Source organism: Erythrolamprus reginae, chromosome 5 (genome assembly GCF_031021105.1).
Source record: "Erythrolamprus reginae isolate rEryReg1 chromosome 5, rEryReg1.hap1, whole genome shotgun sequence".
NCBI classification, from domain to species: Eukaryota; Metazoa; Chordata; class Lepidosauria; order Squamata; family Dipsadidae; genus Erythrolamprus; species Erythrolamprus reginae.
In genome coordinates, this window is record NC_091954.1 from 118,937,908 (window position 1) to 118,952,602 (window position 14,695).

The 14,695-nt window shown below is 51.6% G+C and overlaps 1 protein-coding gene across 2 annotated transcripts in view; it reads left to right on the top strand.

The window, feature by feature from the left end:
* MELTF (melanotransferrin) overlaps window positions 1-14,695 on the top strand; it is a 47,361-nt gene that overhangs the window by 12,670 nt on the left and 19,996 nt on the right. For both annotated transcript variants that reach the window (XM_070753887.1, XM_070753886.1), the window contains exons 4-11: window positions 1,768-1,950; window positions 2,081-2,237; window positions 2,367-2,434; window positions 4,671-4,846; window positions 7,200-7,380; window positions 8,757-8,908; window positions 10,307-10,403; window positions 13,812-14,006. In XM_070753887.1, the coding sequence (XP_070609988.1) occupies window positions 1,768-1,950; window positions 2,081-2,237; window positions 2,367-2,434; window positions 4,671-4,846; window positions 7,200-7,380; window positions 8,757-8,908; window positions 10,307-10,403; window positions 13,812-14,006 (1,209 nt within the window). The remainder of the gene's footprint in view (window positions 1-1,767; window positions 1,951-2,080; window positions 2,238-2,366; window positions 2,435-4,670; window positions 4,847-7,199; window positions 7,381-8,756; window positions 8,909-10,306; window positions 10,404-13,811; window positions 14,007-14,695) is intronic.

The following is a 14,695-nucleotide window of genomic DNA, read 5'->3' on the forward strand; positions in this document are numbered from 1 at the left end:
ACCAACTGGAAAAAACAGCCAGACACTCTGGTAAAAGCCAAAAGTATTTTATAGCTGGAAAAAAGAAACACAGAGGAAAACCTGTTCTTCCCAACAGACAGGATATAATATGGTACAGCAGGGTCCTGATGTCCAGACAATACAGCAAGCTTCTTGCTGGCACACCCACCCCAAGGTTTCAGTAGTCAAAGGCACAAACCAGGATTCCAAGACGCCAAAGTTCACAGCCAGGTCCCAAGACTCTCAAAGATAAAACTCCACAAGCCAGGAAGGGTGGGTCTGCCTTTTAGCCTTTCCAAAGAGCACCACACCCAAACCCAGCTGTTGCCTCTTTAATGCTGAAAGTACTTAGCCAATTGATCCCTTCTCTGAGTAGCTCTTCTCTGTCGCAGATCAATTATGGCTTGTGCATTTTCCTCTAAGGAATCCAGGCTGCTTGCTGGGGAGAGCTCCCCCTGGTGGGACTCTGGCTGTCCTCCCTCTTCTTCAGCCTGGGATTCCTCCTCCTCGTCTGCCTGCACCTCCTGTTCCTCAGCCTCTCCCTCTGAGCTGGAAACCGACAGAAGATCAGCCGTTCCCTGAGGGGCCTCAGACGGAACCACAACACTTTCTCTCTCTTTTTTTTTCTCTTTCCTACTTTCTCTCTCTCTCTCTTTCTTTCTTTCTTTCTGACTTTCTCTCTTTCTTTCTTTCCTTCTTTCTTTCCTACTTTCTTTCTCTCTCTCTCTCTTTCTTTCCTACTTTCTTTCTTTTCTACTTTCTTTTCTCTCTCTCTCTCTCCTTCTCTCTCTCTTTCCTACCTTCTTTCTCTCTCTCTCTCTCTTTCCTACTTTCTCTCTCTCTCTTTCTTTCTTTCTTTCTTTCTTTCTTTCTCTCTTTCTTTCCTTCTTTCTCTCTCTCTTTCCTACCTTCTTTCTCTCTCTTTCTTTCCTTCTCTCTCTCTTTCCTACCTTCTTTCTCTCTCTCTCTTTCCTACTTTCTCTCTTTTTTTCCTCTTTCCTACTTTCTCTCTCTCTCTTTCTTTCTTTCCTACTTTCTTTTTCTTTTTCTTTCTTTCTGACTTTCTTTCTCTCTCTTTCTTTCCTACTTTCTTTCTTTTCTACTTTCTTTTCTCTCTCTCTCTCTCCTTCTCTCTCTCTTTCCTACCTTCTTTCTCTCTCTCTCTCTTTCCTACTTTCTCTCTCTCTCTTTCTTTCTTTCTTTCTTTCTTACTTTCTTTCTTTCTCTCTTTCTTTCCTTCTTTCTCTCTCTCTTTCCTACCTTCTTTCTCTCTCTCTCTTTCTTTCCTTCTCTCTCTCTTTCCTACCTTCTTTCTCTCTCTCTCTTTCCTACTTTCTCTCTTTTTTTCCTCTTTCCTACTTTCTCTCTCTCTCTTTCTTTCTTTCCTACTTTCTTTTTCTTTTTCTTTCTTTCTGACTTTCTTTCTCTCTCTTTCTTTCCTACTTTCTTTCTTTTCTACTTTCTTTTCTCTCTCTCTCTTTCTCTCTCTCTCTCTTTCTTTCCTTTTTTCCTTCTTCCCTCCCCCCCCCCCCTCCTTCCCCTCCTCCTGTTCCTCCTGCTCCTCTTCCAAAAAAGACACTACATTCCACTGTATCCAATAGAAGTTCATTGTTTCCCAGGACAAGGAGGACCAAGTGGTTTGCCTTCCGGCTATTAGCAGAATGCTGTCCTGGCCTTTGGGGGTTTGCCTTCACCTGGGACTCTCCCCCCTCCCGTGAATGCAGCAAAGAGAGGCCCCACTGAGTGGGCCACCCTTTGCCTCTCCAGATGTTGGTACTTCCTACTACGCGGTGGCTGTGGTGAAAGCCAACTCCAACCTGACCATCAACCGGCTGAGAGGGGCCAAGACCTGTCACACAGGGATCCACAGAACAGCTGGCTGGAACATCCCCGTCGGCCTCCTCCTTGATAGTGGCCGAATGTCCAGGGTGGGTTGCAGCATCACCAAAGGTAAGGCCTGCTGGGTCTCCAAAAATGGCCTTATGCCTCCTGGTTATTTTCCCTGGGGCCGGCAGGGGGGCAGGGTGGAGAAGGATGTTGCAGCTGCAGGGGCAGACCCCTCCTCCTCCTCCCTTTTCAGCCGTCAGTGACTATTTCAAGGCCAGCTGTGTCCCTGGAGCCACGGCCGTGGGGGATCCCCCCTCCCTCTGTGAACTCTGCATAGGAGACCCTGCTGGACAGAGCAAGTGCGAGCTGAGCCCCAGGGAGAGATATTATGACTACCTGGGGGCCTTCAGGTAAGGGAGTGGGGGTGGGGAGCCACAGTGAGATCCGTAGCCTTTGGGGGAGGGGGGGTCATAGTGCTGCAGAGTCCTGCTGTGGGCCGAGATGGGGCTGTGGCCAACACCGGCTGGTGCTCCCCACAGGTGCCTGGTGGACGGGGCAGGAGAGGTTGCCTTTGTCAAGCACACCACAGTGACCGAAGCTACGTATGGTGAGCGCTTCCACATGGGCGGAAATTCCCTGGTCTGAGCCGGGCTGCCCTTCTTCCCCCCTCGCATTTGGCCCAGGAAAGACCCAGCAGAGCGGCTGCCGGCACCTCGGCTTCTCCACTGAGCTCCTGGTGTGCGGGTGCTTTTTCCTTTGAGCATATTTCTATGGCACCCGTTCCGTCCGTTGTGGTTTTAAGGGTCTCTCACCTCTTGCACTCAGTCCGAGTGTCCACCGTTCCTGACATCACCAGCCCAGTACGGCTGGGCTGTCCCTTGGCCGCTTCCCTCTCCCCATGTCCGTCTCCTTGACCAGCTTCTTCTTCTTCTCCTTCTCCTTCTCCATCTTCTACATTTCACTTTCCGTTACTCAAATTTTGTCCCAATTGTGCTCTTATTATATATCTCCTTCTCCAGCAAGGCCCAGCCATTCTGCTTCTCTTCCTGTAGAATTTTATGCATCCGCACCCCAGCTTTATAAAACCCTATTATAAATTATTAAACGTCCAAGGTTTGCTTTTGGTCCAGTTTTCTTTTTAGGTTGCCCTGAATGAAAACTCCAGCGCTCCCCCGCCCTGTCCTCGGTCAAGTCTTCCCTCCCGCCCAGAAAAGCCTGGCCAAAGTCTCCTCCAGAGGAGAAGGCGGTCAGGAGCTTGCGGGAGGCGAGAGGAACGAGCAGGCCTCCCATCACCACCCTCGGTTCCGAAGGTCCAAAGCGTGCGGGCGGCAGGCGGGTGGGAAGGGGGAGGCGTCCAGCCAGGCCAGGCCCGGGCCGCACCCTTATTCTCCCAATTGGTGGAGTTGGGGGGGGGGGGTAGTCTGCTCTCCCAGAAATTTATCCTTAACCCAAAGTCCCAAATTAGGTTTTTTTCAATTTGTTTTAAAAATATCTTTATTAGTTATTTACATTTAAAACCAAAAAAGAAAACACAAACACACAGAGAGAAGGAAAAAAAGCTGAAGATATACAAACAAACAATAAAGCCTACTGCTTTATAATATAATTTACATTGGTATCAGAACTTAATCAGAATAACATAAATGCCAGTTGTTTTGCTGGACCTTGTTATTTACAGCCAATCCATGTTTTCTTCCATTTGTTCTTCTTAGCTTTTTTTCAATACGCAGCTGGACTTCTGTCCTTTTCTTGGACGACGTTTTACTTCTCACCCAAGAATCTTCTTCAGCTCTGTCTGCAAGATCTTTCCACTCCCGGCCGTCCAGTCAGAGCTGAAGAAGATCCTGGGATGAAAAGCAGAACTTCTTCAAAAGAAAAAGAACCAAGAAAGTCCAGCCGCCTCCTGAAAAAGCCCCTTTCGGGACAGCCGTGGGCAGTGTTCCCTCTAATTTTTTGGGGGGGGTGGGCGGAAAAGTATAGTGTCTGAGCGGCAGTCCCTTTGGGACTGGGCGGCACAGAAATAATAAATAAACAAACAAACAAACAAACAAATAAAAAACTGTACTGTGTGTCTATAATAGGGCAACTCTATCAATATCAAAATGCCACTTAAATAGTTGAGCTAGTTTCAAATTAGATTTTGATTTTCTTTCTCTCTTCCTTACTCCCATTCTTTTTTTCCCTCTTTTCCTTCCTCTCTTTTTTCTATCTCTTTCTCTCTCTTCCTCTCTTCCTCTCTCTCTCCTTCCCTCTCACTCTTTCCCTCTCGGCTTCTGGGCAGGTTTGGAAAACTCTGAGTTGATGATGATTTTTAAGTAAGCGATTGCTCACTGCTCAGCTTAGAGGGAACTATGGCTGTGGGGCCTGAGAAGCTCCAAAGACCTTTCCCTGAGGGCAGGTTGCATGGTTGAACATCAATCATCATCAGAACAGGTAGACTGTCCCCTGGATAATTCCGCGAAGGTAGTATGACATGTGACAGGATGTGAACACAAGAATTAGGGCTTGTAAACCTGGGCTTAGCCATCTGGATTGAATGTAGCGCTTCTGCTATTTTCTCAGCTTCCTGGGACTATAAATTTAAAAAGGAGCAGCCATTTTTAAATGGTATATATTCACTTTTCTTACTGTTTCACCCTCATTTATGTTCTTGGCCTGCTTGGGGGTGACCCCCCACCCCGTCTGCCTGGATGCTCCGCGGCTTCAGCAGCCCTCACCCCCCAGAATGCCCAGCCTGAAGCTCCACTCTGGGCTCCATGACGGGGTGGGGGGTGGGAGAGGGAGGGCGGATTCAAGGCCAGCCCTTCAAGCTTTGGGTCCTGGGGGGACTCCTCTCCTCCCAGACCAAGCACAGCCTTCCTGGACCTTGGAAGACCTCCAGCTGCTCTGCCGGGATGGGAGCCGGTCAGCGGTCAGCGAATGGCCGACCTGCCACCTCTCCCGGGTCCCTGCGCATGCTGTGATCACCAGGCAGGATGTGGAAGGCAGCCTCATCTCCGAAGTGCTGGACCAAGGGCAGGTGAGTCTTCCCAGGCTCCGCAGGTGAGGCTCTCTTGCCTTCTGTTCCGCATGCTGGCCAGGGGCGGAAGCGACCGCCTCTTCCCTCGGCCCCCGTCTCCTCCCGGCTGATTCAGCAGGTGGCGGTCCCAGTACTGGAGGGGTCCCCCTGCAGAGGCTGAGCCGGGGGGGGGGGGCGGCTGTCAGGGAAGCTGCAGTCCAGGGCTGGCAGGGTGGAGAGTCTGCCAAGTGGGCACGACCTATTCGTGGCACCACCCAAGGGCCATGGCTAAGGAGGCTCCCAGGTGGGCTTTTAACGGGGGGAGGCCTCCTTTGCCTCTCTCGGTCCAGCCAGATCACACTGGAAAGCCGTTGTGCCCTGAATGGAAAACTCCCGGGGCCTTTTGGAGGACTAACCGTGCCCTCTCCTTGCAAGAGCTCCCGTGTGGTGGCCCCTTGGACTTGGGGTTCCTGCCAGAGGGAGGCCATGGCCACCAGCGCTTTGGGCCGGCCGTGCCCTCACTCCTGCCCTGGCCGTCCTGTGGCTAGGGCCTCTGCCTGCTGCTGCAGGTGGACTGTCCCTGGAGGTGACCTCCGGAGATCCTGCTGGCCGCGGCAGAGAAGGCCCCAGTCTAGCTGCTCCTGGGTGGGAGCCTCTGGAGCAGAGCTCGGCCGGCCCTGGCTGCCAGCTGAGGGTCCTGGTGGTGACCGTAAAGCCCTCTGCCGCTCGGCTCGGGTTGCCTTTTGGTCTGCCAGCCCGGAGTGGAGGGTTCCCTCCCGGGGAGAGCAGTGCTTGGCCGTCTCCCCACCTGCTGCGAGGGTTGAGACGGGGGGGTGAACATTGGTGTTCAGGGAGATAGGTGTCCTGGGCTGCTGTTGTTCTTATGTATGGTGTTAAGCCAGATGCTTGGAAATAAATAATAACCCTAATAGGTGGTGAAACCTTGTGCTGCTGCTAGAGATTCAGCAATGTGGTTGGGTGGGAGGTTGGAAACCTAGAAGATTGGCGGCAGGAAAAGACCTCCTGGTCCGTCTCGTCTGCCCTTCTACTATTTCCTGCATTTCATTTTAGGATGGGTCTATGTTTATCCCAGGCAGGTTTCAATTCAGTTCTTGTGGATTGACCAACCACGTCTGCTGGGAGTTTGTTCCAAGCATCTACTCCTCTTTCAGGTTGGGGGCTCTAGGTTGCCCATCCTTTTAATGTTGCGTAGGTCCCTTTGTGAGGGAAATGGGCAATTTCTAAATGTGATAAACAATTATTTTAAAAAAGGATCTTCCACTCACCCATTTCTGTGATGGATTCTTATCCAAGAGCTCAAGGGGGCTTCCGTGGGGATTTCCCCCCAATATCTCCCCACACAGGCCAGTGGGTCTGGTCCAAAGTTACCCAGGGGGATTCAGACCGAGTGTGGCTTGGACCCAGTCCAGCAGCTGTGGCACTTTGGGGCCCCCTGGCTTTTCCGGGTCCCATTCTTTGGCCCCGAGGGAACATTGCCGCGTGGCCTCTGCTTTGGGTCTCCAGCCGTGCTGCCCCTCCGCTCTCAGGGGAGCCACCCGGGGAAGCTGATAGGGCTGCAGGTAAAGCCTTTGCAATTTGGCCGACGTCCGGCCAGGCCCTTTTCAACTTGCATGTGATTGTATGCATGTGATTGTTTGATTTTAAATGATTAGTTTTAAGATAATTTTTAAATTAACAATTCTATTAATTGGCTTAGAAATGTTTTATATACTGTATCTTAGGTCCCACAGAGTCGGCCTTCTCCGAGTCCCGTCGACCAAACAATGTCGTCTGGCGGGCCCTGGGGGAAGAGCCTTCTCTGTGGCGGCCCCGACCCTCTGGAATCAACTCCCCCCGGAGATTCGAACTGCCCCCACCCTCCTTGCCTTCCACAAGACCCTGAAGACCTATCTATGTTGCCAGGCATGGGGAGATTAATATATCCCCCTCTCTGACCATTAAGAGTTATGTGTGGTTGTGACCGTATAGTATTGATTGTTTTTTAAGATAGCGGGTTTTTAGTCATAGTTTTAACTATTAGATTTGTATTGTACTGTTTTATTGCTGTTGTGAGCCGCCACGAGTCTTTGGAGAGGGGCGGCATACAAGTCTAATAAATTATTATTATTATTATTATTATTATTATTATTATTATTATTATCTTTTCTATCAAAATGTTGTAAGCCACTCCGAGTCCACGGAGAAGAGCCACATATAAGTCAAATAAATAAATAAATAAATAAATAAGTAAACAAACAAACAAGCAAGCAAGCCTAACACCTGTGAGTGGCAGAGCTGAACCACCATTGCGGCTTCGTCTTTGGGGGCTGAGAGGTTTTCCCAAGGCCGACGGGCTCTTCTCTCCGTCTTACAGCAAAGGTTCAATGGTGGGAACTCCAGCTTCCAGATGTTTGACTCCACTGCCTACGGAGGGAAGAACCTCCTCTTCAAAGACTCCACCGCAAAGCTGGTTCCCATCACACAGCAGACCTACCAGGCTTGGCTGGGAGACGAGTACCTGCATGCCATGCGAGGGCTGGATTGCGACCCTGAAAGTACGTCTTGCGTGTTGCCTTCAAAACTGGAACCGTCGTCTCGGCTCTGCCGCCCTGAGGGGAGGGGGCTGAGGGTGGAAGGGGCAATGAGGGATGGGCAATGTGGGACAGCAGAAAATGTGACAATTCAGAATAAGAAGCTGGGGGTCTTCTAGTTCAACCTCTTTGCTCCAACAGGAGGCCCCTGTATCCCATTTCAGACAGAGGGCCCTCCAGCAGCCCCTTCCTGAAACCCTCCAGTGGTGGAGCCCCCCACCGCTTCGGGAGGGGAACCCACGAAGGTGCTGAAAGGGAGGTTTGTCTCTGATTCGCTAAGAGGGTCTTCTGAGGTCTTTTCTAGGGTCTCCAGGTCCTCTTTTCTGGCTGCGCTGAGTCTGTTTCCACCTGATCAGCATTCTTGGAGACTTCAGATCTTACAAAGCACAATGGTGCCTCTACTGAAGAACTTTCCTAGATAAGAACCAGTTGTTCAAGGTTTTTTTGTCTCTACTTAAGAACCATTTTCTACTTAAGAACCCAAGTCCGGAAAAATTTCCCAGGAATTTTGAGAGCGGCACGAAGGCCCAGCCAGTTTCCTGCCATTCTTCCTTTAATCCCAGCCATCTGGGCTGCCAGAGGAGCCTTTCGGTGGCGCTTAAGGAGGCTTTGGCAGCCCAGAGCGAACGGAGCGTTTTCCTTTCACTGGGCTCTTGGAGAGGGAATAAACCTCTGCCACCGCCCAGAGAAAAGAAACGCTCCCTTCCCTCTGGGCAGTCCCTCTTTAAAAAAAACAAATGCTGAATCAGGCCAAAGCCCATCGAGTCCAGCATTCTGTGTCCTACAGGGCCACCCCAATTGCCCCCCTGGGGGATCTTGGCAGAAAGAGAAGGCAAGACCCTCAGGATTTTTTTGATTGCCCTCACCTCACCTTCTTCCTTTGGCAGTGACTGTCCTCCTCCTCCTCTTCCTCCTCCTCCTCCCACCCAAATTCCGAGCTTTTATTTCTTTCCTAAGGGGTTTGCAGGCATTATTTGCTTTTACATTGATTCTTATGGGGAAAATTGCTTCTACTTAAGAACGTTTCTACTTAAGAACGAATTAAGTCCGTAAGTAGAGGCACCACTGTATCTCCCTGCATGCCACGATGGGCTTCCTTGGTTACTATTGGGTCCTGGCGACTGCCCTCGAGGGCTTTAAACTGCTTCCTTGTTTTCAACATTTGTATTGTTTGTGCAGCTGATGGATGAATTGGAAGGTGCCCTGAGCCACAAAATCAAGTAGCTAAATAAATAAGTAAAACGTTAGGCCAGGCTTGTCCAGAGATCGAACCCAGGTTTCTCTCTGTTGGCTTCGGAAACTGAAGCCGCCCTCGCGGGGCTCTTCCTCTTGCGACGCAGGGCTGCCGGAATCCCTCCGCTGGTGCGTCTTGTCCACCGAGGAAATCTGGAAGTGCAGCAGGATGGCCACCGCCTTCAAGAGCCGGAACCTGAAGCCGGAAATCCAGTGTGTTTCAGCCCAGAGTCCAGAGCGATGCATGGAGCACATCCAGGTGAGAGTTGTGCATTCCGTCCATTCACCAAATGTATTGCCCACCCATCTCGCCACAGGGCAATTGCGGGTGTGGGTGTGTGGGTGTTACCACATTCAAAATAAAAGGGTGTAAACAGAACGCTGCAAAACTGCAGGAACCCAAACTACGGCAGGAAACAGATGAGGTGGGTGGGAGCGAGTGGGATAAATGGGTGGGTGGGAGGGAGTGGGATCTGATATTCTATAAGGCACCTCCAACGTGAAGCCCCTGTCCCCACGGCAGCCTCAAGCCAACTGGCAGAGCAGAAGGTCTTTAGGCTCTTGCAGAAATGGGGGGGGGGGAGTTGGAACCAGCCTCTACATTGGGGAGCGGCCTGGCTGAAAATAGGATGACCCTGCCCCGCCTGCGCCATGACCTGAGCTCCCCCCAAAGAAGGATGGCCGTGGGGAGTAACGTGGCCCTGAAAGGACCCACACCCTCTCCAGGGGTGGGGGGTGGAGCAAGAGGTTCCAGAGGGCAGGCACAACGGATACTCACTGGACAGTGGTGCAAGGACACCTGCCCCCCCCGTGTGTGTGTGTGTGCTTGAGGGCAGGCAGGGCGTGTGTAAGCCTTGGGCATACGCCTTCTCAGTGCAGGGGTGGGGCACTCCGCTACCCAGAAAGAAATGTGAGCCCCTTGAGAAGGGCCCCAAATAAATGAGTTTTTAGTGGGAGGACTTTCTGGAAAAAAATCCCGTTGTCCTGAGAAGGAGGGAAAGGCATGAGAAAGAAACTCAAGTCAACCCCATCGTGGTGTGGCTGGGGGATGGGGTGGGGGGGGTTGCAAATGGATAAGCAGGGAAGTCTGGCAGAAGGTCAAGAGGGTTGTTCTACATCGGGGAGCGGCCTGGCTGAAAATAGGATGACCCTGCCCCGCCTGCACCTTGACCTGAGCTCCCCCCAAAGAAGGACGGCTGTGGGGAGTAACGTGGCCATGAAAGGACCCACGCCCTCTCCAGGCTCGCTGCTGGGAGGGGTCCCTGCCCTTCCCCACTCCTGAGGAAGCTCAAGGGTGCCTTCCGTCCGTCCTTGGGAGGGTGAGGCCGGCTGGAGAGTTGGAGGCGCTCGGCTGGGTGGGCCCTTCAGGCTTTTCCTGGGGGCTCCTCGTCCTCGGGGCCAGAGACGCTGCCAGCCCCACCGGGAGGCCCTCGGTGGGGCTGCAGTGGCAGGCGGGAGTGACCCCGGGAGAAAGCCCCACAGTCGGACCACTCAGAGCCCCTCCCCCCGGACTCTCGTCTAGACGGCCTGGCGGGGCTAACAGACAGCCACTTCTTCTCTGGCCCTCCCTGGCCGGTCGGCCACAGGGGCTGGATTGAAGGGGCCGCCTGGGGAGGGAAGGAGGGGAACATCCTGACCCCCTTTTACTCCCTTTCAGAAAAGAAGCATTGACGCTGTGGTTCTGGCCGGGAAGGATGTTTACCTAGCCGGGAAGGCGTATGGCCTGGTGCCTGCTGCCGCAGAACACTACGCAGGTAGGAACACACACACACAGGGAGGAGGGGGTGTTTGTGCAGCTGCCAGGAAGTGGGAATGTTGCAGGAAGCCTCGGACGGGAGCGATTCTCTGGGGAACTTTCAGGCGCCCCACAGGGATGGCAGCCTTCCTCTTGCTTTGCTCCCACCGACATTCTCAGAGACCCCGCAGCTGTGATGGCACGCGGAGCCATAGAAGAACATAAGAACATAGGAACCTAAGAACCTAAGAAGAGCCCTGGTGAATCGGGCCAAAGCCCATCGAGTCCAGCATTCTATGTCCCACAGTGGCCCACCCATTGTCCATGGGGATCTTGACCCCCAACAAAGGGTACTCAAGGGAATCCTGCCTGCCTCCCCCAACATAGAGGCAGCACATGGACATCCGTTCCAATCACCACCTATGATACACTTGGCATCCATGAATCTGTCTAATCCTGCCATGAATCTGTCTAATCCTCTCCAGGCTGACAGCTGTCACGACCTCTTCTGGAAGGGAATTCCATCAACCCTCTGGGTGCTATTTATTTATTTATTTATTTATTTATTTTTATTACTTGGATTTGTATGCCGCCCCTCTCCGAAGACTCGGGGCGGCTCACAACACGTGGAACAAATCATAAATAATCTGACAAATTTAAAATATTTAAAGATTTAAAAAAACCCATATGCTAACAGACACACACACAAGCATACCATACTCACTTTCTCACCTGTGAGCTTTAGGGAGGGCCCCCTGGTCCTAGTATTGTGTGATAGAGAAAAGAGTTTTTCTCCATCCACCTTTTCTATCCCCTGCAGGATTTTATTCCCTTCGATCAAGTCCCCCCTTCAACGCCGTCTCTCAAGGCTGAAGAGACCAAGGCATTGCAACCTGGTTTCACAAGGGAGGGGCTCCGTTGCCTTGATCGTTCTTGTTGCCCTTTTTGGCACCTTTTCCAGTTCCATTCTATCCTTCTTGAGTGTGAGGTGACCAGAACTGTACACAGGACTCCAAGTGGGGTCTCACCATCGATTTGTACAGAGGCAAAACAACACTTACTGACCTATTTTCAATTCCCTTCCTAATCATGCCAAGCATGGAATTTGCTTTTTTTACTGCTGCTCCACACTGGGTTGACATCTTCCTTGAGCTGTCCACCAAAACCCCAAGATTTTGCGATTCTCAAATCTGAGGCCACGCCAGGTTTCGCCTAGGTCAGATCCAGCACATATGCCCGTGACAGCCAGCTGATTTCGGCCTTCTGGAGGGCAGGGGGGGTTGAGTCATTTTCACCTTTTTCAGGCTCCAGGAAAGCCTGGAGAAACCTGGGGAAGGGGGAAAATGGCACAAAGGGGCTATTGAAAGTCCAGAAACGGGGTTCCGGTAGGCCCCCCATAGACTCTGGGGGCTTCAGTGAGGTCTGCGGTGAGGGAGCGCAGCGGGGGTGGGGGGGGGCGTTGTGCATGTGTGTGTGGGAGGAGGAGGGCATTGCATTGTGTATGTGTGATATTGTAGGCACATGCGACCTTTTGGCACCTGAGCAAAAAAAGAGTTACATAGAAACATAGAAGATTGACAGCAGCCAAAGACCTCCTGGTCCATCTCGTCTGCCCTTCTACTATTTCCTGTATTTTATCTCAGGATGGGTCTATGTTTATCCCAGGCATGTTTACATTCAGTTCCTCTGGATTGACCAACTATGTCTGCTGGAAGTTTGTTCCAAGCATCTACTACTCTTTCAGTAAAATAATATTTTCTCACGTTGCTTCTGATCTTCTCCCCCAGCTAACCTCAGATTGTGCCCCCTTGTTCTTGTGTTCACTTCCCTATTGAAAACACTTCCCCCCCTGAACCTTATTTAAGCCTTTCACGCATTTAAATGTTTCGATCGTGTCCCCCCCTTTCCCTTCTGTCCTCCAGACTATACGGGTTGAGTTCATGCTTTCCTGAGCAGTTGTGTGCTTGAGACCTCCCACCATGGGTTTGCCATCACCGCCCTAGAGAGTTCAGCTCTGGCAGTTCTGTGTCCCCACGTCACTCACCCTCCCCCCTTCGGGCTTCAGCCTTTGCTGCCCCTTCGGTCTCACCAAGGAAATAAGGCTCACGCGCACGCTATCTCTTCCATGCTCCTCCTCCTCCTCTCTCTCTTTTTCCTGCACTAACAGATCTCAGGGAGGGTGGCAAACAAAAATTATGGGAACAAAGCAAATAATTTAGGTTTAGCATTGAAGAATCATTTTGAAGCGAGGGCAATTTTCCTTTCCAGTAGATGTAAGCAGTCTGATTTTCACTGGGTATCCAAAGAGAAAAGCCACCCGCCACTGGCTGTCCGTTGCTGCGAGAGGAGAGGCGCATAGAGCCCGCGGCCTCCAGCATGGACATTCTGAGCCAGTCAGAGGTTGCAGTACATTAGTTCTACGAATAGGCACCAGAGATCTTACAGACGACTTAACTCCCCCCTTTCATTTGATTGGCATTTGAAGGTTTGAGGGCTATGGATAGTGACATACTCATGTTACCTGAGTAGATGAGGCTGGTTTAGGGGACTGTAGCCCACAACTTCACAAAGAAGGACCCAAGTTCCAGGTATTTCATTTTCAGGGGCACCAATAGCTTCTATACTGTTGGTTAAAACCCATAAAACGCTTCCCCCAAAGCAGCTGTTACTTGCTACATCTTTGAAGTTAGTCCTGAACTAGAGAAATACCAGCGCATTGTTCGGTGTGTATGCGTTGTTCTGTTTTGAACAACTTATGGGATGTCCCAGCTCATTGGCCCAAAACATGTCGGTTCACTGCAGCTACGTAGGCAAGATGAACTTGGAAAACGTGAAAGTGATGTGTCTGCTGATCCAGGGGGAACCAGACAGAACAAAAACTGAACCCGGTTCCATCAGGGCAGTAAAACCCTTGTCTTGGGGGGGGGGGGTCAGCTTACCTTAACAGTCTTCAGCTGGAATCACAGAACGACCGAGTTGGAAGGGATCTAGTGCCCAGGGCAGAAATCCTCCTCAGAACATCCCAGACAAATTCAACTTTGGCTTGAAAAGTGGCCCAGCGTCAGGAGACAGGCACTTCCTACTGCCCAGTGTCACCTTCTCTGCTTGTGTTTCCATCTCCCTCCGAAGGCTCCTGCTGGGATAAATCCTCCCTCTTTCCCCTGTGGGAGCCCTTCGAATTGTTGCGTCTGGGGCTGAACACAGCCTGGTTTACTGAACCTCCCAGCCGCCACCACTTTTGGCCAAGAGGACAAGGAGTGGTACAGTTAATCCCTCGCCACATTTTCATCATGCACAGTGGTGGTGGTGGCATGTCCAGTTGCAAACAGCGTGCCCAATGAGTGGCCCGAGGGCACCTTGGAGGCAGCAGTGTAGGACGGGACACCCCGGGGCTTGCTTACTCTCCCCTTCTCCTCCCTTCGTGCAGATGGAGATACTGTGAGCACCTACTACGCGGTGGCAGTGGTGAAACGAGCCACGTCTGATGCATTTACCATCCACGATCTACAGCAGAAAAGGTCTTGCCACACCGGCTACGGGAGGATGGCGGGCTGGAACATACCCATCGGCCTGCTGTTGCGAAAGGGGTTCATTCAGCTCCAGGAATGCAACCTGCTCAAAGGTAAAGTGTGTGTGTGTGTGTGAGTGTGAGTGTGTGTGACAGATCTCAAGCAAAGGCTCCCAAGTACTGAGACAAACCTGGAGAAATAATGATCCAGGAAACAGAGCCCCTCCCTCATGAAACCAGGTTGCAACCCCTCTGTCTCTTCAGCCTTGAAAGACGGCGTAGAAGGGGGGACTTGATCGAAGGGAATAAAATCGTGGATTGGATAGAAAAGGTGGATGGAGAAAAATCCTTTTCTCTGTCACACAATTCCAGGATGAGGGGCCCCTCCCTAAAGCTCACAGGTGAGAAAGCGAGGACAAATCAAGGGAAATATTTTTTCACCCAGAGGGTCCTTGGTTGATGGAATTCCCTCCCAGAAGAGGTCATGACAGCTGTCAGCCTGGAGAGCTTCAAGGCAGGATTAGACAGATTCATGGATGCCAAGTGTATCATAGGTGGTGATTGAAACGCATGTCCAAGTGCCGCCTCCATGTGGGTTGAGGCAGGCAGGATTCCCTTCCCTTAAGTACCATTTGTTGGGGGTCCAGGGAAAGCGAGGGTCTTGCCTTCTCTTTCTGCCCAAGATCCCCATGGACAATTGGTGGGCCCCTATGGCACACAGAATGCTGGACTCGATGGGCTTTGGCCCCATTCAGCAGGGCTCTTCTGAGGTTTTTATGTAATGTCTTTAAGATCGGAGACAA